Source organism: Orbicella franksi, chromosome 12, assembly GCF_964199315.1.
Source record: "Orbicella franksi chromosome 12, jaOrbFran1.1, whole genome shotgun sequence".
Classification (NCBI taxonomy): domain Eukaryota; kingdom Metazoa; phylum Cnidaria; class Anthozoa; order Scleractinia; family Merulinidae; genus Orbicella; species Orbicella franksi.
Genome location: NC_138156.1, coordinates 5,779,526 through 5,804,832, shown reverse-complemented (window position 1 = coordinate 5,804,832; position 25,307 = coordinate 5,779,526). Strand labels below are relative to the sequence as shown.

Sequence of the window (25,307 nt, the reverse complement as noted above, 5' to 3'; positions counted from 1 at the left end):
TTTTTGTCTTTTTTTTCGCAAAAAGCGAGCGAGGGGCACGATGAGAGGAATGCAAAACGGGAAGCATCAATCTCAAAAAGTCAAGCGCAACCCTCACGCACAAACAGCCACACTTTGGAGCAAAGCACGCTGTTTACGCATCATTTTGGGCTGCTTGAATTGTTTGTGACCTTTACTGCGATTATAAACACAATTCAACGTAAGACATACGTTGTCCAAACTTGTACACGTCCATTGCCCACGGGCCTCCTCTGCCTCGCCTGCAACGATTGGTGGGTCCGTAACGGTTGTATGTTCGATGAGCCGAGCGGCCAGAGTAACATTCTCCACCATTCTCTACTGCAAATACTTTGAAACGACGTCTCAAGGCTGCTGCAGCACATGCGCTCACTGGGTCTTTTCGTCTGTGGAAGTTTCCAAGTCTGTACCTTATGGCTCGTCTTCTTTTGTCATTGTAACAGCCTTCCCAGAAGTATGTAGCTTGACCAGGACGTGGAGGCTTGGGACTAGGGCGAGGCTTTGGTTTAACACCTTGGAGAAATGAAGTCATAACTTTTAAATACAACTGACAGAAGGGAACAGGATTAACTCGACTGTTCTCTAATGGAACAAAATCATTACCGTGTGTAGAAGACCCTATCTTATCCGTGGTTGGAACCATTACAACTGCCACGTGGATGAAACTCTATTTAATATGATGTGTAGGATGAAACCCTACTGTGTGACCATTCCAATAAAAGCTGTTGAGTAGTACTTTTATGAGGTGTTACTGTTTATCATGCTGGTGGCTTTAAAACTTTGAGGAGTGACCGTTTAAATTAAAGCTATTTATCAGAACTTTGTTGTTGTGCCGTTCGTTAATTAACATTTTACTGTACCAAACAGATTTTCCTTTCTTTTTTCTTAATTTTAAATTTAGCAATCTTGGGATTAAAATGCCTGAATTTCACATTCTTCCTTTTACTAACCTGTCGCACCACATGCTTTCCTTTTAATAACCCTGACAACAGAATTCAGATTTCTAAATCGTGCTGTGAACACCAGTCGACGATTGGAAGCCATCTTCCTCAACTGCCTTATATTGTACCGCAATCCCAAGCCAAGCGTAATGATTTCCACCCCTGCCTTGCGCATGCTTCGTGCAGGACCCACCACACTGTCGTACGATCGTCCGTCTGTCATGATAATACACACCTTTCGTCTTCTACTTCGACGGAAGAGATAGCGGTACGCATAATTGATGGCCCGTCCCGTCATGGTGCCTCCTTTAGGATAGCTTATACGCCTTACTGCGAGCAGGACTTGGTTCTTGTTACCGTACCGATTGAAACCAAATACTTTGAAGGCTCTCGTGTTATAAAGGACGGCACCGACTCGCGTGAAGCGACGCGAGATGACAAAGGTACGAACCATGTTCCTAATGAATTGAAGGCAGCGTTTGAAGTTGGACAGACCAACGCTTCCTGAGCCATCGATGATGAAACCAAGGTCGAGTCGTGTTTTGCAAACTGAAACAATTCGGTAAAGAAGTTGAAAGTACTGTGAATCAGTACTTGTTTCAAGGAATGACAAGAAATGTGGCATTAGTTCATTTTAAAGTAATTAAGTAAATCGAAATTTCTTTATGTGGAGATCACTGAGAAATTAATTATTTCAAACCCTTAAACAGTGAACTGTGAAGAAGACTGTAGCAAAAGGTAACTTTATGGACACAAGAGGCGCGCTCTAAACGACAACAGAGAGCAACGGATCCAGTGCCTTGCTGGCTGAGTTACAGTTTGTTGAAAAAAAAAACAGGCGCCATGAAAAGTCTTAATTAGTTGCCTCCCGATACTCACCTCTTCCACCAGGTCCCGGCCTCGGAATAGGAACAGGCATCGGACCTACAACAAGAAAACGCCAGTTGTTAATTAATTAAAACAACAAAAAAAGAAGAAGTTAGGTTTCCTTTCATGATGACAGCCACATTAGATCAACAGGGAAAAGAGGATGATGTGAAACATTGGTTGTTGTTTGGACTTCATCCTCTTTTCAACACGTTCAGGAGATGTGATTCTAAGGCGAGAGTAGACCGTCTTGATATAGAGACAGAGACTAGCAAGGTTCGGAGAAAAATGACAAAAGGCCTGAGATGCTGGACTTCGTTTCAAGATGGCGGCCATATTACACTAACATGGCCGATGTTTCTCATCATACTATCTTCCACTCGTTAAAGAGATGTGATTCTAACATCGAGGGATACAGTTTTCAGTGACAGTTTTATATCTTGATATTCATACAAAAACTACCAAGCTACTAATAAAAGAGTTATAAGACCAGAATAGTTGAACTTCGTTTTAAGATGGCGGCCATATTACACTAATATGGCCGTTGTTTGACATCATCTTCTTTTTAACCCGTGAAAAAGATGGAGCCTAATGTCGAGAGATTAAGTTCCAGGCAAAAGTAGACTGTCTTGATGTAAAGAGAAAAACTAGCAAGGTACTAACAAAAACGTTATTAGACCTGACATGTTAGACTTCGTTTCGAGATGGCGGCCATATCAGACTGACATGGCCGATGTTTGACATCATTCTCTTTTTCACCCGTTGAAGAGATGGGATTCTATTATCGAGAGATGAAGTTTTACGTCTTGATGGAAAGACAAAAACTGGCAAGGTATTAGGAAAAACGTTGCTAGACCTGAGATGTTGGACTACGTTTTAAGATGGCGGCCATATTGGAGTAACTTGGCACATGTTTGACATCATTATCTTTTTCGCCCGTTGAAGAGATGAGATTCTACCATCGAGAGATGAAGTTTTGTGTGACATATTTATATTTTGATATCCACACAAAAATTACCAAGCTACTACATAAAAAGTTATTTGACCAGAAAATTTACACTTCGTTTCAAGATGACGGCCATATTAGACTAACTTGGCCGTTGTTTGGACTTCATCCTCTTTTTAACCCGTGAAAGAGATGGGATTCTAATATCAAGAGATAAAATTCCAGGTGACAGTAGACTGTCTTCAGTTAATGTAAAGACAAAAACTACCAAACTACTAAGACAAATGTTATTAGATTTGAGAAGTTAGGTTTCGTTTCATAATGACGGTCATATGAGATCAACATTGAAAAGAGGATGATGTAAAACATCGGCCGTTGTTTGGACAATATCCTCTTTTCAACCCGTTGAAGAGAAGGGATTCTAATATCAATAGATGAAGTTCCAGTCGAAAGTAGATTATCTCGATATAGAGATGAAGACGAGCAAAGTTCTAATAAAAACAATAGACCTGAGATGTTGGGCTTTGTTTCAAGATGGCGGCCACATTAGACTAACATGGCGAAAGCTTCACATCATTCTCTTTTCCACCCGTTGAAATGATGATCTTCTTTTTAACCCGTGAAAGAGATGAGATTCTAACACTAACAGATAAATTCCAGGCAACAGTAGACTGTCTTGATGTAAAGACAAAAACTACCGAACTACTAAGACAAATGTTATTAGACCTGAGATGTCAGATTTCGTTTCATCGTGAGATAAAGTTTTAGGTGACAGTTTCATATCTTGATATTGACACAAAAACTTCCAAGGTACTACATAAAAAGTTATTAGACCAGAAAAGCTGCACTTCGTTTCACAATGGCGGCCACATTAGACTTACATGGCTGCTGTTTCACATCATCTCCTTTTCAACCCATAAAGAGATGGGTTTCTAATATCGAGAGATAAAGTTGTAGGCGACAGTAGACTGTCTTGATGTAAAGAAAAAAATAGCAAGGTACTACGAAAAACGCTCTTAGACCACAAACGTTACACCTCGTTTCAAGATTGCGGCCATATTAGATTAACATGGCGGATGTTTGATATGATTCTCTTTTTCACCCGTTGAAGAGATGGGATTCTACCATCGAGAAATGAAGTTTTACGTTACAGTTTTATATCTTGATATCCACACAAAAAGTACCAAGGTACTAAATAAAAATTTTTTAGACCAGAAAAGCTGCACTTCGTTTTAAAATGGCGGCAATATTAGGCTCACATGACTGTTTTTTGACTTAATCCTCTTTTCAACCCGTAAAAGAGATCGGATTACAATATCGAGAAATAAAGTTGCAGGCGAGAGAAGACTATATTAATGTCAAGACAACAACTGGCAAGGTACTTGGAAAAAAGTTATTAGACCTAAGATGTTGGTCTTTGTTTCAAGATGAGGGTCATATTAGAATAACATGGCGGATGTTTGACATCATTCTCTTTTTGACCCGTTGAAGAGATGGGATTCTACCATCGAGAGATGAAGTTTTACGTTACAGTTTTACATCTTGATATCCACACAAAAACCACTAAGCTACTACATAAAAAGTTATTAGACCAGAAAATTTACACTTTGTTTCAAGATGACGGCCATATTAGACCAACATGGCCGACATGTTTGGACTATCAAGAGATGAAGTTCCAGGTAAGGGTAAACCGTCTCAATATAGAGACAAAGACTAGCAAAGTTCTAAGAAAAACGACATAAGATCTGAGATGTTGGACTTCGTTTCAAGATGGCGGCTATATTAGCGGAGTTTTGGCGGCCCGAAGGGCCGCCAAGTGGAGCACCATAACTATAGGAACAGAATGACATGCATGCATAGAAATAAAAACCCAGGCAACTCTTTTTTCTCGGTCATCATGACTAGGGGCATGGATCGCGGGCGCGTACGCCCAACGACGACGACGACGTCGCGCAACATGGCGGCCATACTCCAGCTTATACCAAGTCTTGGTTTACAGCGTACGCCTTTGATATTTGACATCCATGTTAGGTTGAATAGACATCTGTCAAAACAAGGTATCCGCTAACCAGTATCATGTGATTTTAATGCGGGCTCAGGTTTATAGCTCATCGAGGTCATGCGTTTTTTTAAATTTGACCGCTGGCTAAGTACTTGTTTTGGATTGGATTCCAGGCTCTTGTCAGGTTAATTTGTTGTAATTAGGGCCGGGTTGTTCGGAAATTGGGTTAACCCAGGATTAAAAGTTAACCGAAGTATAAATTTAAAGTGTATACAAGTGTTTTTCACTACTTTAGGATCAGGGCTTGAGATTATTCAAAATCAAAACAGAAGGCCAAAAATATAAACAGAAAACCTTACCGTTAATTTACAAAACTCAAATCAAAATTATCACTTATCCAGGGTTACCTTAATCGGGTTTTTAAGAAAGCGGCCAAGGAGCTTCGCTTTTTTAGGCTTGGCTAAATCTATATATTATTTTTTTGGATGAAAGTGAAATTTCCTGAAAATAATGTTTTTTGTGCTATTGCTTGATAACAGCGCGCCTAAGGCTCACATTTACCTCTTCTGAAGCAAGCCTTCATTCGTCGACGGATCATGTTGGTGGTCAAAGCAGCGCTGTAAAACTGCAAGCAGGCAATTCGTCCACGGAAGTAGCGACGGTCACCCTGCCGTGCTCCAACTCTAATCTCGTAATTTGTAGCCAATGAAATCTTTCCAATCTTGCGGCGCGCCACCATCTTGCCGTTAATATAAAGTTTGGCAACACCAGTGTTTTTATTGTATGATGTTCCCACGAACTGCCATGTATGCGGTTTGACGCCTCGGTACGCCAAAGCGTGGGTGAAACGGCGTCCAATACGCTGCGTGTAGCGTACAAACAGTGTCTTCGGGTTTACCATCCAGAAGTGGACTCCCCAGCCGTTGCGTTTGTAGTTCACGATGGGTCCAGCGTGTCCTTGGTGATAGATCCAAGCTAAGATTGTCACGCAGCTCCGCACATCCAGTGTCCCCCGGTTAGGGATCTCAACATAGCTGCTTGGTCGTCCGCGGAAGTAGTATGAACCGTATGGTAGACCGTCAGGACCCGGGGTATACACGACGTTCGAGTAACGTGCCGGCGGGCTCCTGTTGCGAAGTTCCCTTCCTCTGGAAGCTTTACTGAAGGGGAAGATAGCGACAGCTGACATGGCGTCTGTAAACAAGACAAGAACAAAGTTAAATCTTTGAAATTAATTAATGTTTGCAAAGAAACTGTATTGAGTTTGGACGGGTTTGTTTCAACACTTATTTCATTTTCAACTGGCGTCAATAAGGCTAGTCCTTGCCCCAGCTGATCAAAAAGGAAATCTTTATCCAGTAGACGAATTGCTATCCAGAGGAGGACAATCATCTGATATGTGCAACCGATGCATTTTATCTCTTCGATAGAGATTTATCCATCGCATATGTCTCCTCTTCTAGTGCCTCACTCACAGTGGTGTATAAAAACACGGACGGAGGTAGGAATGGAAAGAGCAACCTTATCACAGTTTAAGTAATATCAGAAGACATATCCAGAATAAGTACTTTAGCATCTCACATAGAAACAAAATAAAATTGATGCACTTACGTGGTTTTGTTGGTCTTTTGGTAATACCTGAAACAAAGGCAAGAACTCTTAACTGAAATTGCAATGAGGCAATACTTGCGATTTTCCATTTACATTCTGTTTATCTTTAGTTAGCACGTGCGTATTTTGAACGAGCTTTTGACTCATAGACGTTAGGTGGCTACATAAAGGATTGATTGATTAGGCTCATGTCCTACAATCCGATATGAAGAAAACTGGACTGCGAATCGTCTCGCGTGGGAAACTTAATCAGTTGTTCTCAACAGGTTTTGATTATTAACTGAGAATTTACTTAACAGGCAGGTAAAATAGACTCTTTTTGCTAAAAAGAACTTTTTCATTACATTGGAACATTATTATACTTACCTTTGCAAGCCTTTTGCTTAATCGCTCTCACAAACGAACCCAGGTTTCTGAAGTCCGCTGTGAAAATATGCCGTCGATTGCTTGCAATCTGAATGAGTTGTTTCATGCTTATTCGTTTGCCAACACCCACGGCGAAAACTTGCACACCCATATTGCGTAACACTGCAGCTGGCTTTCCAACTCGGTCGTATGACTTCCCGTCTGTCAACAGGATCAAGACCTTTCGCCGGTTACTCCTTGCAAACAGGTACCTCCTGGAGTAAGAGAGAGCCCGACCTGTCTTGGTTCCCCCGCCAATGTACTTGACTCTATCGATGGCTCGGAGTACTCTGCGCAGACCTTTGTATTGACCGAAGGAGAACACTGGGACGACACGATGAGAGTACACCAAGATTCCCACTCTGGAATTTCGAGGAGATAGCACAAACGAACTGACCAGATTCTTGATGAAGTTCAGGCTTCTGATGAAGTTGGCACGACCAACACTTCCTGAGCTATCCACAATGAATCCCAGGTCCACACGGACCTTGCAGACTGTAAAACGTAAGTGAAACAAGAATTAAAAGGTTTTGCAATCTTATTCTAACGACGTGTAACCAATGGTGAAAAGCTCAAGTTAGGTTTGAAGCTGTTGCTCTCCGTCTCACCTGGCAATGCTGGTCGTGGTCGAGGTCTGGGGCGAGGAGGTGGACGGGGGATAGGCTCTACAATGGTAACCAAACAAGATTTACATTCTAATAGCAATGCAAGCTTCTGTAGTTAACATAAAGTTTTCACTTCAATTTCGACATCGCTGAGCGCAAAGATAGAGAAAGAAAATGTCGTCCTTACAGCCAATCAGTACCAAAGAACGAACAGCAGTTTTTCTGTTCAGATCCATAACCATCTATGCTTTTCTCTTTGCTCACCTTCCACTGTCTCCAAGTTCGGAGCAGTTTTCAATTGAGTGTCGTAAAACCAAACCCAAACCAATTACTTACCATTAAGACAAAGCCAGTCTCAAACCATAGTAAAACCAAACCTAAGTAATTGCCTGATTGCTTTCAACACTCAGTTAAAATCCGCTCTATGTAAAATGGTCGTTAAGATGATTTGTTGCAACAGAAGGATCGATACTAGGACACCAATACTTGCTTTTAGGAAAAAAAGGTTGAATGAATTCAAGCTTCTCGACCGTTTAAAATGGAAGAACAACATCGTACAGCCAATGAGTACAACCAAGGTTTCTGTTCAGGTTAATAAATATCCAAGTTTTGCTTGCCTTTCTCTTTAGCAGACCTCCACAAGATAGTCGTTCTTACAACAAAACAGATCAATACTACGACACTAATACATACTTTCAAAAAAAGAGTTGGATTAATTCAAGCCACTTGACCATTTCAAACACCTGATTAACTTACTTCTTCTGATAATGATATAAACGTCATTAGCCCAAGGTCCTCCCCTCCCATTCTTGCATCTGTTTGTGCGGCCATATCTTCTGAAGGTGCGATGCGCCAGCGGTCCAGAGAAGCATTCGCCTCCATCCTGGACACCAAATGCTCGGTACCCTCTTCTGGTCGCCAAGAGGAAACATCGCATGACAGCGTCTCTCCTTCTTCGTAGATTGCCGAGAAGCCTGCCCATGGCTCGGCGGGATGTGTCTCTGTAGCAACCCCTGCGTTTGAACAGTCTTCCTGTTGGGCGCGGAGGTGGACGGGGCTTGGGAAGTCCTGGGAAAGTTTGATTGATAGATACTTGATTAATTCACGTCCACTAAGTAGTTGTTAGATTTCATCTTCCAATACGAGGCACCTCTATTAACCTTTTAACATTTATTTTGTTGGCTAAGTGTCATTCTAGCATCAAAGCTGATATTCTCTACAACAGTGACTGAATATTACAGAAATTGGTAAAAACGGTACACGCTCTCTCGTTGTATTCTTTAAACCAGATATACTCTAACACCCACAGAGACCGTCTGCGAGTTGTCTTTTGACTCCATCTCAAAATGACACGCTGAGGTCATCTCAGTGTTAAATCTTTCAACAGAAAAATAATTTCCTCACCTTCTGCAAATGTTAAAAGTCAAATTTATCCCTATATAAACTGACGAAAGGTTTTTCATCAAGCCTCTCTTATAATTGAGGCAAACGCAGCCCCGGAATGACTTATATGTTTGGCATAGCTATCCTTAATCTGGAAACAAACAACTTAAACTAAACAAATCTAAACCTACGGGGCTATCAAAACAATTTCCCAACAACAAAATACAGAACCTAGTTATTCCTGTACAACAGTCATAGGATAACTACATTAGGCATCTGGTATAGATGAAAACAAGGCGCGAATGGAATTAGAGGAGCATACCTGGTACAAAACATCTCTTTGCTCGTGCTGCTATTTGTCGTGTATTTAAGGCAACGTTGTACACTTGAAGACAAGATATCCTTCCACGGAAATATCTTCCATCGCCTACCCGCACTCCCATCCTCACGGGATAATTTGTAGCCAGCCTTATTCTTCCAATCCGCTTTCGCGCAACCATTCTTCCTCCAACAAACAACTTGGCAGTTCCGGTTGTGTGGTCATAAGATGCGCCCACATACTGCCAGCGGCTAGGCTTGACAGTTCTGCTCACCAAAGCGGCGGTAAAGTCTTTAGTCCTGCGTTTCGTAAAACGAACAAATAGAGCGCGGCGTCCAACCATCCATAAGTGGACACCCCAAGCGCTCGGATGGTAGTTAAAAATGGGCCCCGCTCTACCCTGGTGGTAAATCCAAGCGAGAATGGTGATCGACTTCTTCGTGTCCAGTTTGCCGAGATTAGGGAACTGGATGTAGCTGTTTTTTCGCCCCAGGAACTCGTAGCTGGTTCCGCGCCTTCCGTCGGGACCCGTCGCTAGTCGGACATTTGACATCATACCCGGTGCATTTCTGCTGAAGCTGATGTCTCGTGCTTTTGTGCGCGCATTTAATGGATACACAGCAACGGCTCGAAGCGTTCCTTAAAATAATAAACGGATTATAAACTCATCAGATTTTACTTGAAATAGTCGGATGTACTAGAACGTCGTTTCTACAATTATCACTTGCAAATATAATTCTTGCCCAGTCAGAGAACAGTTGACATCAGGTGTCCAAGGGTGCGAATGACAAGATAACAAAGAAATGAATGCGAAGATCGAAAATCATCAACAACAACAACAACAAAAACAACAAAAACAACTAAACGGAAACGAAAATGAAACAAGAAGAGAAAAACTCAGTAAATACCTGATGGTCTGTGAGGTGATGGCGGCTTTCGTCCCCCTTTGAGTAAAGAAAGAGAAATGTAGTGTAGTTACAATCAAAGCTCAGTGAAAGTTCAATTAACAATTAGACTACGAGTCAGAGTTTTCGCTCAGAAAAAACGAGGGCGAGTAGTCCAATTATTTTAGTAGACAAAGTAGACAGGATTACAGGACAAAACCCGACAATTTTGCGCATCTTTAAGCCTAACATTAAGAATAATTTTTACTTTGATTGAAAATACCATAAAAGGGTTTTACGAAAAGCATATCAATACACAGTTTGCGATGTAACAACCTCGGTATTAAAAGCGCACTTACCTTTACAAACCTTCATTTTGATAGCTTTTATGATAGAATTGAGATTTCGGAAATCGACAGTGAACACGTGACTACGGTCAGTCGCCATCTCATTCAGTTGCGTCATACTGTAACCCCGACCGACGCCCACGGAGAAAATTTCAACATTGGCGCGTTTTAGCGCCCGTGCGGGTTTCAGCACGTGGTCCTGGGATCGTCCGTCGGTCAGGACAAGGAGGACCCTTTTCCGGTTGGTTCTACCGCCGAACATGTATCTCAGGACATCCCAGAGAGCCTTTCCAGTGTTGGTGCCCCCGCTCGGGTACCGTATTGATCCTATAGCTCTGAGAACTTGATACGCGTTTCTGGATTGAGTAAACGTGAAAATCCTGCGGGGAGTGGAAGAGTAAACTTCAGCCGCGACGCGAGCATATCGTGGTGAGATTCTGAATCCACGGATTACGTTTTTGATAAATGAGAGGCAACGGCGGAAGTTTACCGAGCCCACGCTACCAGAACCATCGATGAGGAAGGCAAGATCGAGTTTGGCTGTACACACTGAGAAAAAAAAAAATACAACTTCAGCTGTAGACGACACTGTCACACAGATCCATGTGTGAGCACATGTAACAATTGTAAGATGTTTTCTAACTAGGCTTTACATTTTCTAAACATGAGACATGTCCTACTGACTGAGTGAAACGAAAGAAGTGAAAATTGTTTTTCACACGCACCGCTGGGGCATGGGTATAGGTCATGTGACCTGTGAGGCGAGTAGTTGTTTTTGTCGCGTCCACCATTGCCGACTTTCCTGCTCACCCACCCAAAGATTTTAAGTTTTTACACTATACCAGTGTAATGTACAAGCCTTGAACGTTTTTCGTTATTTCCGTCTTTACCGTAATTTTACTTGTCTTAGCTTTGATTTTGCAATACAGGTCAGGCGGCGGCGGTCAGCTTGACATGGCTACAACAGTGGTGCGTGAGAAAATATTTTTGCCATAATTTCGTTCCCAAGCTAAGCCCACTAAATACACGCGATGAAACCAAGAGATTATTTTAAAAGAGTATGCGAAATTTAGTTAAAGCGCCAAGTGCTAACACGAACGGGTCGAAACTGATCGGCTTCCAACCGGATACACTGGAAAGTGACAACGTTTAACAAAAGTCTATAATGGCCTCGACACAACTCTTGTTACACAGTCATATAAACTGACTAGATTTAATTTCTTTCAAAGAGAAGGTCTTCTTGGATGTTACGTCATGTTTGCCACACTTACTTACTAACAGCAAGATCGCTCTAAATTCATAGTATCTGGAGGTTCGCCATCTTAGTTACTTTATTCTACTAAGAGAATTGACTTTAAAGATCGACTAAAACTGAATTTAGTCAACATTGTTTTCTTTTCACCTTCATACTTCTCAATCGTTACGTTCTTTTCGATGCTTTTCCTCTTAGCAGATTAAGTTGTTTGATACTGGTGAAACCAGCTACGAGTTACGACCTCAAGCCCGTGGCATAGCATTTTACAGTGTTGTAATATTCTCACCTGGTCCAGGTTTAGGTCTGGGTCGAGGTTTCGGTCTTGGCAATGGTTTCGGTCGCGGCCTGGGGCCAGGTCTTGGTCGCGGTCGAGGCCAGGGACGAGTTTCTTAAAAAAAATGACCGGATTCAAGAATATCACCAAGGGGCCAATGAATAAATCACAACAGATATTTCTTTGAAGTATACGAACACACCGTATACTTAGTTATTAAGGATGACAATATTCAACCAAAAACCAAACTTCGAGTTTGAGACCGAGTTCGAGGTTTCCCAAACACTTCTTCAAACCTCAAATAATAATATATTTTTTTTCAACAGTCTGACAACAACAACAACAACAACAACAACAACAAAAACATCAAAAAGAGAACAACAACTTTACCACAACTTACTTCTCCTAAAACATCTTCGTTTCTTGGAGATGATTTGTCGCAAGGAAAGAGCCCCATTGTACACCTGCATACACGAGATTCGTCCTCGGAAATATCTCCCGTCACCGATACGAGCTCCCATTCTCACCGGGGAGTTAGTGGCCAACCGTATTCTCCCGATGTACTTCCTCGCTGTAAACCTTCTATTAACAAACAGCTTCGCTTGGCCTGTTCGTCCATTGTAACTTGCACCAACAAACTGCCATCGTCCAGGTGTGATACTCCTGCTTGAGACCGCGGCTGTGAAACGGCGTCTTCTACGTCGCGTAAACCGTACAAACAGCGTTCTCGGTGTAATCATCCAAAAGTGCACGCCCCAGCCGTTTGGCATGTAGTTGAAGATTGGTCCTGCACGTCCTTGGTGTAAGATCCACGCTAAGAGAGTGATAGAACGTTTGGTGTCTAAGCCACCTTGGTTGGGGAAGAGAATGTAGCTGTTGCTTCTTCCGTAGAACTGGTACGAGCCGTATGGTGTTCCGTCTGGTCCAGGCGCGGGTCGGACGTAACCAAGTATCCCCCGTGCATTGTTACGTGTGCTTATATCTTTTCCCTTCGTGCCGCCATTCAGCGGGAAAATGGCAACCGCTTGAGTTTTAACTAAAAAGAGAAAAAAATATACAGATAACGCCGCCAGTCGCATGTTTTGCTATGTGTATTTGTTCCTTTTCGTCACTCAATCCGTGCTAAGGGGAAGAATCGGGATGCCAAGAATTACAGAAATCGTAGTTGAATAAACCGAGAGGCCGGTCAACTATACAGGCTAAAGAACGTTCAGTCACCAATTAGTGAACAAAGGAAAACAAAGAAACGAACGAAGGCAAAACTGCAAGAAAAAAGAGCGAGAAACGGAGAAACGAAGGAGAGAACGGTGACTACGAAGGAGAAAAATAACAACGGACCCGGGGACGAAGGGAAGAACAAGGAAACGAGAGAAAGAGGTAACAACGCAACATGGCAACAAGAGAACGCAGGAACGAGAGAACGAGGCAAGCAGAGAAAACAGGAACGAGGCAACAAGAGAACGCAGGAACGCAGGAACGCAGGAACGCAGGAACGCAGGAACGCAGGAACGAGGCAACGAGGCAACGAGGTAACGAGGTAACAAGAGAACGCAAAGACGAGAGAACGAGACAAGCAGAGAACGCAGGAACGAGGCAACAAGAGAACGCAGGAACGCAGGGACGAGGCAACAAGGCAACGAGGGAAGAAAAAACGAGGCAACGAGAAAATGAAGGGAAGAAAGAACAAACGACAGCACTTACCTCTAGGCCTGGTTGGTCTCACTGGTCTGACTGGTCTTGGCTTGGGTCTTACTGGGACTACGAATAAAGAAAAAAATAAAACAAAGAAAACTTTGACAATGGCACGACAACTTATATTGGTCAAAATGGCAAAGGTCATGCACAATGAACAGTTTGGTCGTTTCAAAGTGATTGCCCAGATTTCAAAATCCTGGGATTATTACCTGGTTTGAAACATCTCTTCTGCCGAACCAGAATCTGGTTCCTGTTCAACGCTTGACCGAAGACCTGCATACAAGAGATTCGTCCTTTAAAGTATCGTCTGTCTCCAACGCGGGCTCCCATTCTGACCGGGTAGTTGGTCGCCAGCCTGAATCGTCCAACACGCTTAGACGCCACAAACCTCGAGTTCACGAACAAACGGGCTATACCGGTTTTGTAGCTGTACGTTGTTCCCACGAACTGCCATTTTCGCGGTAGCACGCTTGGACTGTACACAGCACGACTGAAACGCCTCCCTGTTCGACGCGTGAACCGTGCAAACAAGTTTCTATGAGAAACCATCCAGAAGTGCACGCCCCAGCCGTTCGGCATGTAGTTAAAGATGGGTCCAGCTTGACCAGTGTGATAGATCCATGCCAGAAGAGTTATGGAACGTTTCGTGTCGATTTTACCTCGGTTAGGGAATTCAACGTAGCTGTATTTGCGACCGTAGAATTCTATTGCGCCACCCGGTGAATTATCAGGACCAGGGGCGTATCTGACTCGGCCGAATGTTCCGCGGGGATTCCTTGAGAAGCTGATGTCTCTTCCTTGGGTGTAACGGTTCAGCGGATAAACAGCGACGGCTCGTCTTATAGCTAAAGGGAAAATTATACCCAAAACAGATGTTACTCTTCAATGCCATGTTGATAGTCAACCACATATGGTAAAGTGTAATATGCAGGCGGAAAAAACAGCCTGTGCGAACATTTGGCGCTGGCCAGTAGCTCGATACAGGCAAGTCCGCTAGAATACTAAATATATGTGAGTTTCTCTCTAATTGTTGTCGAAAAACAAATCAGGGAAAAGAGGTTGGGGTGGGGGGATTTAATTCGTTTCAGGCTAAATATGATCGTGACAACCCCAATTCCTTTGATGTAGAATTTGAGTTGTTTAGATCTGAAAATATACTCCAGACTTTGTCTTTGAGCTAAAATAGAGAATTGCCTTAGATAATTAAATGACACAGTAGAAAAATATTTATCTTTAAAAGAACGAGAGACAAATAAATCCCTAACGAGTTGTTGCATTTGATATGAAGCGTTCCTATGTTTTACCCAAACGGAAACCAGTCCAGTGTAGGTCTGGGAAAGGGTGCAAATTTAAGGAGCCAGCCCTATCAAAAAATCCACGGCAACCCTCTTAACCACACCAGTTACTTGTATAATTAAAATTCTTAGAAGGGAGGGGCGGGGAGAGTCGCACTAAGTCAACACCGCTTTTTGTTTTGTATCTGATTAACCAAAAATTTAAAAAGACAGGCCAATAAAAAAATCGACGGCGACCCCCTTAACCAAACCCGTTACTTGTATTGTTAAAATTCTTAGAGGGAGGGGCGGGGGGTGTCGCACTAAGTCAACAACGTCTTTTGTTTTGTATCTGATTGGCCAAAAAAGGGCGTATTCACTAGGAATAAGCGTAAGCCCTATGAAATCTCATTGCTTCAACCAAAACATCAGTACTTGTTATTCCGTACACTTACCCACTGGTTTTGGTGGTTGGACGGGTCGAGGAGGTCGAGGTTTTGCAGCTGAAACAGAAAAAGGGAGCGTGCAAAAATTGACTTAAAAAATGATACGAGCGATTTCATTTTAAGCAGTTCTTAGTTGATTTTTATGGCGGAGCTCCTCTTTTAGGCTTGGCTAAATCTATATATTAACTCCTCTTGGTAGAGCATGAAAATTGAGTTCGAAGAGTGCGGTTAGCTAAGTTATGACTCTACTTAGTCCGAAAACCCCGCACTGTTTCAAAGGGGATCCAAACACTTCAGTTTGAGAACGAACTACTGTGAAACTGAAAACGTCGGAAACGTCAGCGGCTCTAGTTTGACATTTTAGCACTCATTATCGCTGTAAATAACTGTTTTTTGAGATAGAGTGCATTAGTTTACTATTTCTTTTGTTGTGAAACAAAAGAACCAGTAGGCGGGAGTCTAGATCTGTCTGTATACTGCGTCGTCAAAACATCTAATGATAACTGATATCTATTGTAGTTATATTTGTGGGTTACCTGCACAGGCCCTCCTTTTCAGACTTCTGACCGCAGACCCCAAGTTCTTGAAATCAGCAGTAAACACATTTCGCCTGTTGGCTGACATCTGCAGTAGTTGTCCCATACTGAACCGTTTACCAACTCCGAAGGATAGTATTCGTATACCTCTGCCCCGAATCCTTACAGCAGGACGTAACACATTATCATAAGATCGACCATCGGTCATGACAATCAAGACCTTGCCTCTTCGCCTGCTAAAGCGAAGGACCCTCTGATAAGTGTACGTAAGCGCGAAGCCCGTTTTGGTACCTCCACCTGTGTACCGTATGCGACCAATCGCTCGTAGCAGTGACCGTCGATTGGTGTAACGGTTAAACCCGAACATCAAGGAAGGTCGCGACGAGTAAAGAACGATTGCGAATCGGGTGAAGCTTCTGGAGATGGTGAACACACGCGCCATGTTTTTGACAAAAGCTAAGCAGCGGCGGAAGTTTGCACGCCCAACACTTCCGGAGGCGTCGATTAGGAAAGCAAGATCGATTCTGGCTCGGCAAACTGAAGATCAAAGAAATATTGGTATAAAATTAGTGATAGACGAACATGTATACAAGATGGCGCGCCTGAGTAGACGTCATCCGTAACTGTCATTTGACCTATATCAAGGGTGGAAGTTTGTTTCCGTCAACCACTAGCAGAGCTTGACGATTAAACCAGGATTTGAGGCTACATTTCACCGCTAATCATGAAAGAAAGGTCTTTCTGGAGTGTTCTAAAAGCGTCAAGAGCCAAAGCGATGGACTTTTGAGAACATCACGTAAATAAAATGGCTCAGAATTGAACTCAACGATTGTCGACACGAATACCGAAAACCAAAAAAATCAATGAACTTTGATTCAAAAACGGATTTTGAAGGTACGCCAATCAAGAAATACCTTTTCCACCAGGGTAGGGCCTAGGTCTGGGTCTTGGTCGAGGCGGTCTGGGTCGTGGAGGATGCGGTCGTGGAACTGTAAGGCATCAGAGGAATGGTGAAAGAATAATAAAAAAAAGTGACAAAAAGAATACATCGTGATTTTCTTTCAATTTTTCTCGTATCTACTTGTTTCAATTGTGTCACCTTGAGAAGAGCATTACTTAACAGCTGAAGAAAAACGGAAGCGTATATAATGAGATAAACAAGTATTTAATTTCAATGTCCAATGTCACAATGTTGTACTTGTAAACCTTTTTATGGTTGCCTTTTCTCTACATGCAACAGAAATAGATAAACAAAAACACAAGAGACGACAACATACATTATATATAAGAATACCGTGAAAACAAAAACGCCCTACCTCTCTTAAAGCACCTCGTTCGCCTAGCAAGGATCTGTCTGGCAGACAAAGCCTTCTTGTATACCTGCATACAGGAAATGCTACCACGGAAGTACCTCCTGTCTGTAATCCTGGCGCCCATTCTAACTGGGTAATTAGTGGCCAGTCTTATGCGTCCAATACGTCGCGAAGCAACAAATCTATTTCTAACAAACAGCCGAGCGATTCCAGTTCGATAATCGTACTCAGCACCGACGTACTCCCAAGTTCGATACCGAACTGTGCGACTAGTCACCGCGGGTGTGAAACGCCGTCCTCTTCGACGTGTGAAGCGTACAAACAGCGTTCTTGGTGTGACCATCCAGAGGTGCACGCCCCAGCCATTCGGCATGTAGTTGAAGATGGGTCCCGCGCGTCCCAGGTGTTTGATCCACGCCAAGAGGGTGATGGATCGCCTCGTGTCTAGTCTACCGCGGTTCGGGAACTGAATGTAACTGTTAGCACGGCCGTAAAAAAACGTTGCCGTCCCTGGCACGCCATCGGGGCCACGCGTGTTTCTGACGTAGCTGCGTCTTCCTGGTGGGTTGCCGTTGGTGCTGACGTCTTTACCTCGTGTGGAGGAACTGAGCGGGTAAACTGCGCCTGCGCGGCCAACGGCTGTCGGACAAAATAGAATTGAAATACAAAATTTAGGAAGTATACAAACGATTTCTCTACTAAGCTTTGTTTGATACCAAGAGTACTAAAAGAAAACTAAACAACAGGAGAAATGTTAAAAAAATGTCAAAATAAACGTAATATTTTTGCTCTTTAGGCAAACACACACCTGCAGGTTTTCCTGGTCTCTTTGGTCTAGTCGGTTTGGCAGCTGCGGGAAAAAGAAAAGGAGCTTTCATTAAACCAACAAACAACATCAAATCCAAATGATAAGCACTCACTACAGTACGTTTGAAAGTGCGATAAAATATTGGTTAATTTTTTACTGTTGAGCATAACAGCGTTAAAAGTAAATTCCTTTCAACTCCCAACACCGGTTTCAATTGATGGTCCAAGGGTCAGGTACAGAGGCGATACAGAAAGAAAAAAGGTCACAATGCGTTTCATGTTGAGTAAATAACGAACTTGCAGCTGCGTAAGGCAGATAACTGGAATCAAAATAACTATAAAGCTAGAGCTTGGTTCACACTGTGCGATAAGCACAAGCATAAACCTTGGAAGTTCATACACGTGATATAGACATAACAAAACGAGATATACGCAAGCCCAGTAGCATCGGAGGAGACGGCGGACGAGGAGGATCATATCTATGATTATTAGATCATATTTATTGGATCATATCTATCATCATCATCATCATCATCATCATCATTATTATTTCTGCTTGTGCTTATCTCAAGCCGGTTTACATTAGTGAAATGTGCACAGCACATGAAAAGGCAAAAAAGCGTCTTTTTCTTTTGCTTATCTTACGTACCTTCACACAAGAGTTTTCTTACGCTTATGCTTCTGCAAATCGTTCGGGCTTGAGCATAGCCTGCAGTGCAAGCTACCTACTGTATTGTTGTGGATTCTTTGCTAAAGGAATTCTTCATTTTTGTACGAGCACTTTCAGATTTCCGTTTAATACAACGTGATGCTACTTATGTCTTATGCTTTTAAAAACTAATTATAAAACAAGACATCTTCCTTACATCTCTTACCTTTACAAGCCTTCTGCTTAATAGCTCGTACCACAGAGCCAAGGTTACGGAAGTCAGCCGTGAAGACGTTTCGACGACTACCAGCCATCTGTAACAACTGTTGCATATTGTAGCGTTTACCAATACCAAGACAGAATATCCTTACACCGCGCTTGCGCAGTGTGCTGGAAGGACCCCTTACATTATCCTGTGACCGGCCATCAGTCATGACAATCAGGACCTTCGACCTCCCTCTCCTGGAGGCAGAGAACAGGCGGGAGAGGGCAAAGGAAATGGCTGCGCCTGTTCTAGTGCCACGCCTAGGGTATTGTATTCTGTCAATAGTTCGGAGTATGCTGTTAACTCCACGGTTTTGATTGAAGGTAAGTATCAGTCGTGTACGAGATGAATACAACACGATACCAACCCGTACGTAACTTCTTGATATTGTGAACGAACGAACCATGTTCTTGACGAAGCGGAGACATCGCCTGAAGTTACCTCTACCAGAAGCTTCGATGCTGCCCGAGCCATCGACGACGAATACAACGTCAATTCTGGCGCGACAAACTAAAAAGGTAATTGCACATTGATTATTCAGCAGAAACTTCCACATACATGTAGCTAAACCTATGTGGCGAATAGAGAACAAATTATTTTAGCAGGAAACCGCGAGGTTCGAATGTGCGCGTTTTTAAGACCGGTGAGAGCGACTTTGTAAGGAAATTAACGTTGCATTTATTCAATGGGTTTCATATTTAATTTATAGGTGGTCTGTCTTGTGCGGGGTTCTAACCTTTTCACGGACCATCCTCATCGCTTTATTTAGAACTTTAGTCTCATTATTACTGTTATTGCCATTTTATTTGTTTCTTTTTTTGCCATTTATTATTAAGACATATTAGTCCCTAAATTGTAATAAATGCTGTTATCAGCCATGAAGAACTATATTGTCTTTAAATATATTCAGGTTGATAACTAAAACCGTGCCTGTAGCGTCTGAGAAACATTCTTACCTCGACCACCAGGCAGGCCTGGAATCGGTGGCTTCGGCCTAGGTTTTGGTCGAGGTCTGGGACGAGGTCGAACAACTGAAAAAGATAAGTCTTAGTTACATTGAATAAAGCACAAAAGAAAAACTTAACAAGAGCAGTACAAAGTGGCTCGATCGATTGCTGAAAGAGATTCAGCTGTAACATTGTTTTTCAATGTAGGTAGAGCTATGAATACGAAATTTACGAAAACTAAAAGAGAACGCATGTTTAGTAAGATTGTGGCGAAAAAAAAAACACATTGGCCGTCATCATTTACCACGAGATTTAACGATAATGTCGTGGCCCACGCTCCTAGGTGTCGGTGGAAAAAGCTAGAAAAACTTCTGATCATGACAAGCAGTCATACATGGCATAAATGTCCACACGCAACTCAGCCTGGCCAATGATGTTGCTCACTAGGAACATAAAAAAAAGCTTCGTACTTTTTTTTATTGGTGAAAAAGTGCCATAAAATTTCGAGCTCGAGTCAGCAATCAACGTGTAACACGATAACAAGGTTGGTAATTTGCCTGACCTTTCCTGAAACATCTGCTTTTGCGTGCAAGTATCTGTCTTCTCGTTAGTGCCATTGGATAAATCTGCATACAGGAGATGCGCCCAAGGAAGAAACGATTATCACCAAGACGCGCTCCCATTCTGACTGGATAGTTTGTAGCCAATCGTATTCTTCCAATGAACGTTTGCGTCACAAACCGATTTTGCACAAACAGCTTGGCTTGTCCCGACCTTCCGTCGTACGTCGCAGCAACAAGCTGCCATCGATTAGGCGTGACACTCCTGCTCATCACCGCCTTGGTGAGGCGGCGTCTCCTTCGACGCGTAAACCGTACAAACAGCGTCCTCGGTGAAATCATCCAGAAGTGCACGCCCCAGCCGTTTGGCATGTAGTTGAAGATGGGTCCTGCGCGACCTTGGTGAAAGATCCACGCCATAAGAGTGATGGACCGTCTTGTGTCCAGCTTTCCGTGGTTTGGAAATTGGATATAACTGCTGGATTTACCCAGGAACTGGTACGAGCCATCACGTGTTCTGTCAGGTCCTGGCGCGGTCCTGACTTTGCCTAAGATAGCCGCTGGATTCCTACTCAAGCTGATGTCGCGACCTTGCATTCCTCCATTCAGGGGATAAATTGCCACGGCACGCACTGCGTGTGAGAGATAATATGGTAATATGGTAGTCGTAGTCGTAGTCATAGTCATAGTAGTCATAGTAATTCTTTCCAAGGGGGAAAGGTGCAATGAGGTTAACCCTATGTAAAGCATCAACCCTTACGACAAGGCCAGACCACAACACCGGGAACTACCCACTCTTTTCGATAAGTGTGTGGGTTCTACAACGTCCCCTGCTAACCGTGTAACACTGAAGATGCGGGACAAGGGGCCCACGGTTTATAGTCCTTATTTGAGAAGACCTGAGCGTCTAACCATTTGCAGATGTAATTACAAAGGCAGCAAAGGTAGGTTTCGTCAGATTGCGAATACAAATATGAAAATCTTCTAGTTTTAAGAATCTAGTGGTTCAGTATTGTATAGAGCTTTGGAGAAATTTCCTCTGATATGAGTTGTCTGGTTTTGTTTTCCCGTTTCTTTTCATTTTATTTCACTTCCGATAGAGCCGTTTTCAATTAAGTGTAGTAAAACCAAAACCAAAACCAAAGTAATCGCCTGATAACTTTCGACACTCAATTGAAAGCCGCTCTAACTGATAAATGGTCATGTTTACCTGGTTGGCGTGGTCGCACAGGTCGAGGGCCAACTGGTTTAACAGGTTTGGCTCCTGGTTCTGGATGGGACAAGTATAATAAGACAACAGCCGTATAACAAATATAAACGCTGGAAAATCTTTACGCCATAACTGAGATAGGACAAGAAAAACTCGCCATTTGGTAAAAAATTGGAATACAACGGAAATATAACCTTGGTAATGTTTTGTTCCTCTGTTTCCTTTTTTTAAAAATTATTTTGCAATGTTTGCTTTAACTTTACAGTACTTATACTCCTTCTGTACACTAATACAAGGATATGCATTCTTTTTTAAAAGGTACATATTGTTGTTACGAAAGTAAAGTTCCTTTAAAAATCAAAAATTGTTAAAAATTGATATTGTATTGTAAGTAAGGTACAGAAGTACTGTCAGTAGCTGTTTTGTGTTTTTAGTAGTTCTTTCAACTTTGAAGAGCCGGGACATGGTCTACGAAGTCAAGGAATTCTTCCAATTTACTTACCTGAGCATATCCGGCTTACGATTTTACGAGCGGCAGTTCGTAGAGTCGCAAACTTAGAGGTGAAAACATGTCTGGGAGTTCCCGCAATCTTGCCCAGCTGTCGTCGACTGTATTTAAGACCCATTCCGAGAGCATATATGGAAACACCCGTGCGACGAAGCCTCCTGGCGGGGACTATGACGTCATCGTACGAAATACCATCGGTCAAGACAACTAAAACCTTCTTTCGTCCGGGGTGGTGACGAGATTTGAATAAGTACCGCGTAGCCCTTCGGATTGCTAAGCCGATTCGGGTTCCACCGTTGATGTAGGGGATCTTTTGAACAGCGTTCATGACTTCACGCCGCGTGTAGTAGGTGTTGAACTGGAAAACCGGCTCTGGTCTGCTGGCGAATACAACCACACCGACGTGTGTTCCGCGCCTGGAGATAAGGAAGCTTCCCGCCACTTCCTTGACGAAGTCTTTGACGCGCTGGTAGTTCCCTCGACCGTACATCTCGATGCTGCCAGAAGCGTCCACGAGGAAGCCGATATCCACCTTAGCTTTGCACACTGAGGAGAAATGGAAGTGCATGAACAAGAATAATAGTAGGTTGGTTTTCACTAGAGCATGTGCACAAGCATAAGCATACACGCAACATACACGCCGTGGAGCGCTGCTAAGTAGCACCTTTTGTTAGTACATTTTCCAACCAAAAGGTGCTGATTATCAACCTCTTATAGCGTCTGCGTACGTCGTAAGGAAAACCAAGAAGTGAGGAGAAGTTTGCGTGTTATTTTAGTTGTAACTGAATTTTGTTTTGAGTTAAGTTGGCTGTTCTGAGCTAATTGATCCAAACAAAAACGGCAAAGTGCTAGTGTGCAATATATTTTTTAAATGCGAGCAACAATTCCAACTTCAATATGAGGAGCAACACGAGATAGCATGTCCGTCACTAGAGTCAACTGTAATGATCAAAGAATGAATCTTGATACTTACTCGGTTTTCCTGGACGGAATGGTACTCCGCCTGGAACGACTGGTCGACCAGGTGTGACTGGACCTACAAAACATAAACAATTATAACAGAGCTATGAAATCACCCTTTACTTTTACGTTTAGCGGTATAATGAAGCCGACAATACTGTTGATGGCTCGCGTTCGTCTGCTTCGTCTGACTACTATGACATGCGTTGCATGGGAGGGTTTGATTAAACTATTCAATGCAGTAAATTACAACTACTCAACGGTGTACGAGTCATACATTCTATAGCAAAGAAATTTAATAACTATGGGTAATTAAATGGTGAGAAGTGCAATTAGTATATAATTTCGCGTGTGTTTTGTCAAAATTCTAACTATAGGAATATTGACAAAACGTAAGTTAAATTACTTCTTAATTTCACGAGTAAACCATTTGATTACCTTCTAATATCGCGGGTGACAAATTACTCATACAATCGCGGGGTTTTGACTTGTTTATGGTATCGAAAAATTTCGCGCCAAACGTTGCCAAGGCAATTTTGTAATTTCACATGTGAAATTATAAATTAATGCTAAAATTTCGCGCCAAAATTAAGGAATATTTTGTCATCCATGATATTGAAAGTTGATAAAAGTCGACATCTTGCTGCTGTACTCATGTAGTGGCATTAAAACAAGTCTCTGTAAACATTCATGGCAATTAAAACAACACGCAGAATTATTTGTTTGTCAAGATTTACCTTTCAGGAAACACCTCCTCTTTCGAGCTGCAATCTGCCTAGAATTCAAAGCCATACCGTATACCTGCATACAAGAAATCTTTCCCCGGAAGAAGCGGCTGTCACCAACCCTTGCTCCCATTCTAACCGGATAATTCGTTGCCAACCTGAACATTCCAATGCGTTTTCTTGCAACCATTCTGCTGTTCAAATACAATTTGGCCACACCTGTCCTTCCGTTGTACGTGGCGCCAACATATTGCCACCGTCTGCGCTTAACGCCACGGTACTGAAGGTGAGGAGTGAAGCGCCGTCTTCGTCGACGCGTGAAACGAACGAAGAGCGTAATAGGGGACGTCATCCAGAAGTGTACACCCCAGCCGTTCGGCATGTAGTTAAAAATAGGACCAGCGCTTCCCTGATTGTAGATCCAAGCCAAAAGGGTGATAGATCGCTTCGTGTCTAGCTTTCCGTTGTTAGGGAACTCTATGTAGCTGTTTGGTTTTCCAAAGAACTGCGTTGCAGTGTTCGGTCGTCCGTCCGGACCAGTGGCCTGTCTAACATTGCTAAGTCTTCCAGATGGATTGGAGAACACACCAATGTCTCTTCCTTTAGTTCGGTATGACAGCGGGTACAGAGCCATGGCGCGCACATAACCTTTGGAAACGAACAATTCACTTCAATTTATACGATTCGATTACTTAAATCGAGATTATAATCCGGGAAGTCGTTAAGTTTTGCGAATAGCTTAGTCTGGAATTGAATCCCTAAGACTAATGCATAGATAAAGAGATGGCACGTCACTGATAATAATACAAATCAATATCTTACGATAGTTAGTAAAGGGTTGGAGAAGCAATCATGCATATTTAAAAAAGAACCTTGAATAGCGAAGTGCGCGAGTGACGTTATAACTCAGACAAACTTAGAGAAACAAAACGGAATGGTGGAAGATTTAAAGCTTTTTCAAGCGCATAAACAAGTGTTTCTACAACGACTTTTAAAACGAAAATTTGGCGCTCATTTTCCTCTTGTTTCTCTCGAAACACGCTTATGTTATCTGAATTTCGCGGGGTTCCAATAATTTGCATTCTATTTTTAGACTTCGCGCGCCTCGTTATTGAACTTTTTCTAGAGACTTATCCCTTGTATTTGTGAGCAGTGACGATTGCCCTCAAGGGAGAGAATTAACCCGGGTATAGTTGAATAAGAAAAACGAGCGCGGCCGATCATGAAGTTCCTGTTGTGCATTAAGCACCATACAGGAGGAATAGCTTTGTGTAAGACAAGTTTGATGTTAAAGTTTTAGAAAGTTCTACCACTTACGTGCTGGACGAGAAGGTTTTCCTGGTTTGACAGCACCTTAAGAGAAACGATCAGAACAAAATGTCAAATCTCATTTCAAAATTTCTACGTTTCATTACCACGAAGAATTTAAGTTACAACACTATATTCTCAAGTTGATGATTTGTTTATACTGATCACATTTCTGCTCAACAATGTACGGACATGGTGACGAGAAATTGGGTGTCAATCACCCTGGATCTAGGCAACGGTTTAAACC

At 42.6% G+C, this 25,307-nt stretch overlaps 1 protein-coding gene across 1 annotated transcript in view; it reads right to left on the bottom strand.

Annotated features, from left to right (window-relative positions):
• Positions 1–25,307, bottom strand: part of LOC145463807 (uncharacterized) — a 114,657-nt gene that overhangs the window by 20,949 nt on the left and 68,401 nt on the right. The window contains 28 exon segments of the mRNA XM_081447603.1: positions 211–531; positions 969–1,508; positions 1,839–1,883; positions 5,336–5,968; positions 6,386–6,412; positions 6,752–7,285; positions 7,399–7,455; positions 8,152–8,463; positions 9,101–9,736; positions 10,006–10,041; positions 10,341–10,877; positions 11,870–11,971; positions 12,258–12,893; positions 13,559–13,721; positions 13,754–14,397; positions 15,282–15,329; positions 15,809–16,351; positions 16,723–16,797; positions 17,125–17,838; positions 17,840–17,971; positions 18,804–19,439; positions 19,799–19,873; positions 20,316–20,981; positions 21,560–21,619; positions 22,062–22,613; positions 23,041–23,103; positions 23,765–24,400; positions 25,070–25,105. Of these exon segments, the coding sequence (XP_081303729.1) occupies positions 211–531; positions 969–1,508; positions 1,839–1,883; positions 5,336–5,968; positions 6,386–6,412; positions 6,752–7,285; positions 7,399–7,455; positions 8,152–8,463; positions 9,101–9,736; positions 10,006–10,041; positions 10,341–10,877; positions 11,870–11,971; positions 12,258–12,893; positions 13,559–13,721; positions 13,754–14,397; positions 15,282–15,329; positions 15,809–16,351; positions 16,723–16,797; positions 17,125–17,838; positions 17,840–17,971; positions 18,804–19,439; positions 19,799–19,873; positions 20,316–20,981; positions 21,560–21,619; positions 22,062–22,613; positions 23,041–23,103; positions 23,765–24,400; positions 25,070–25,105 (9,459 nt within the window).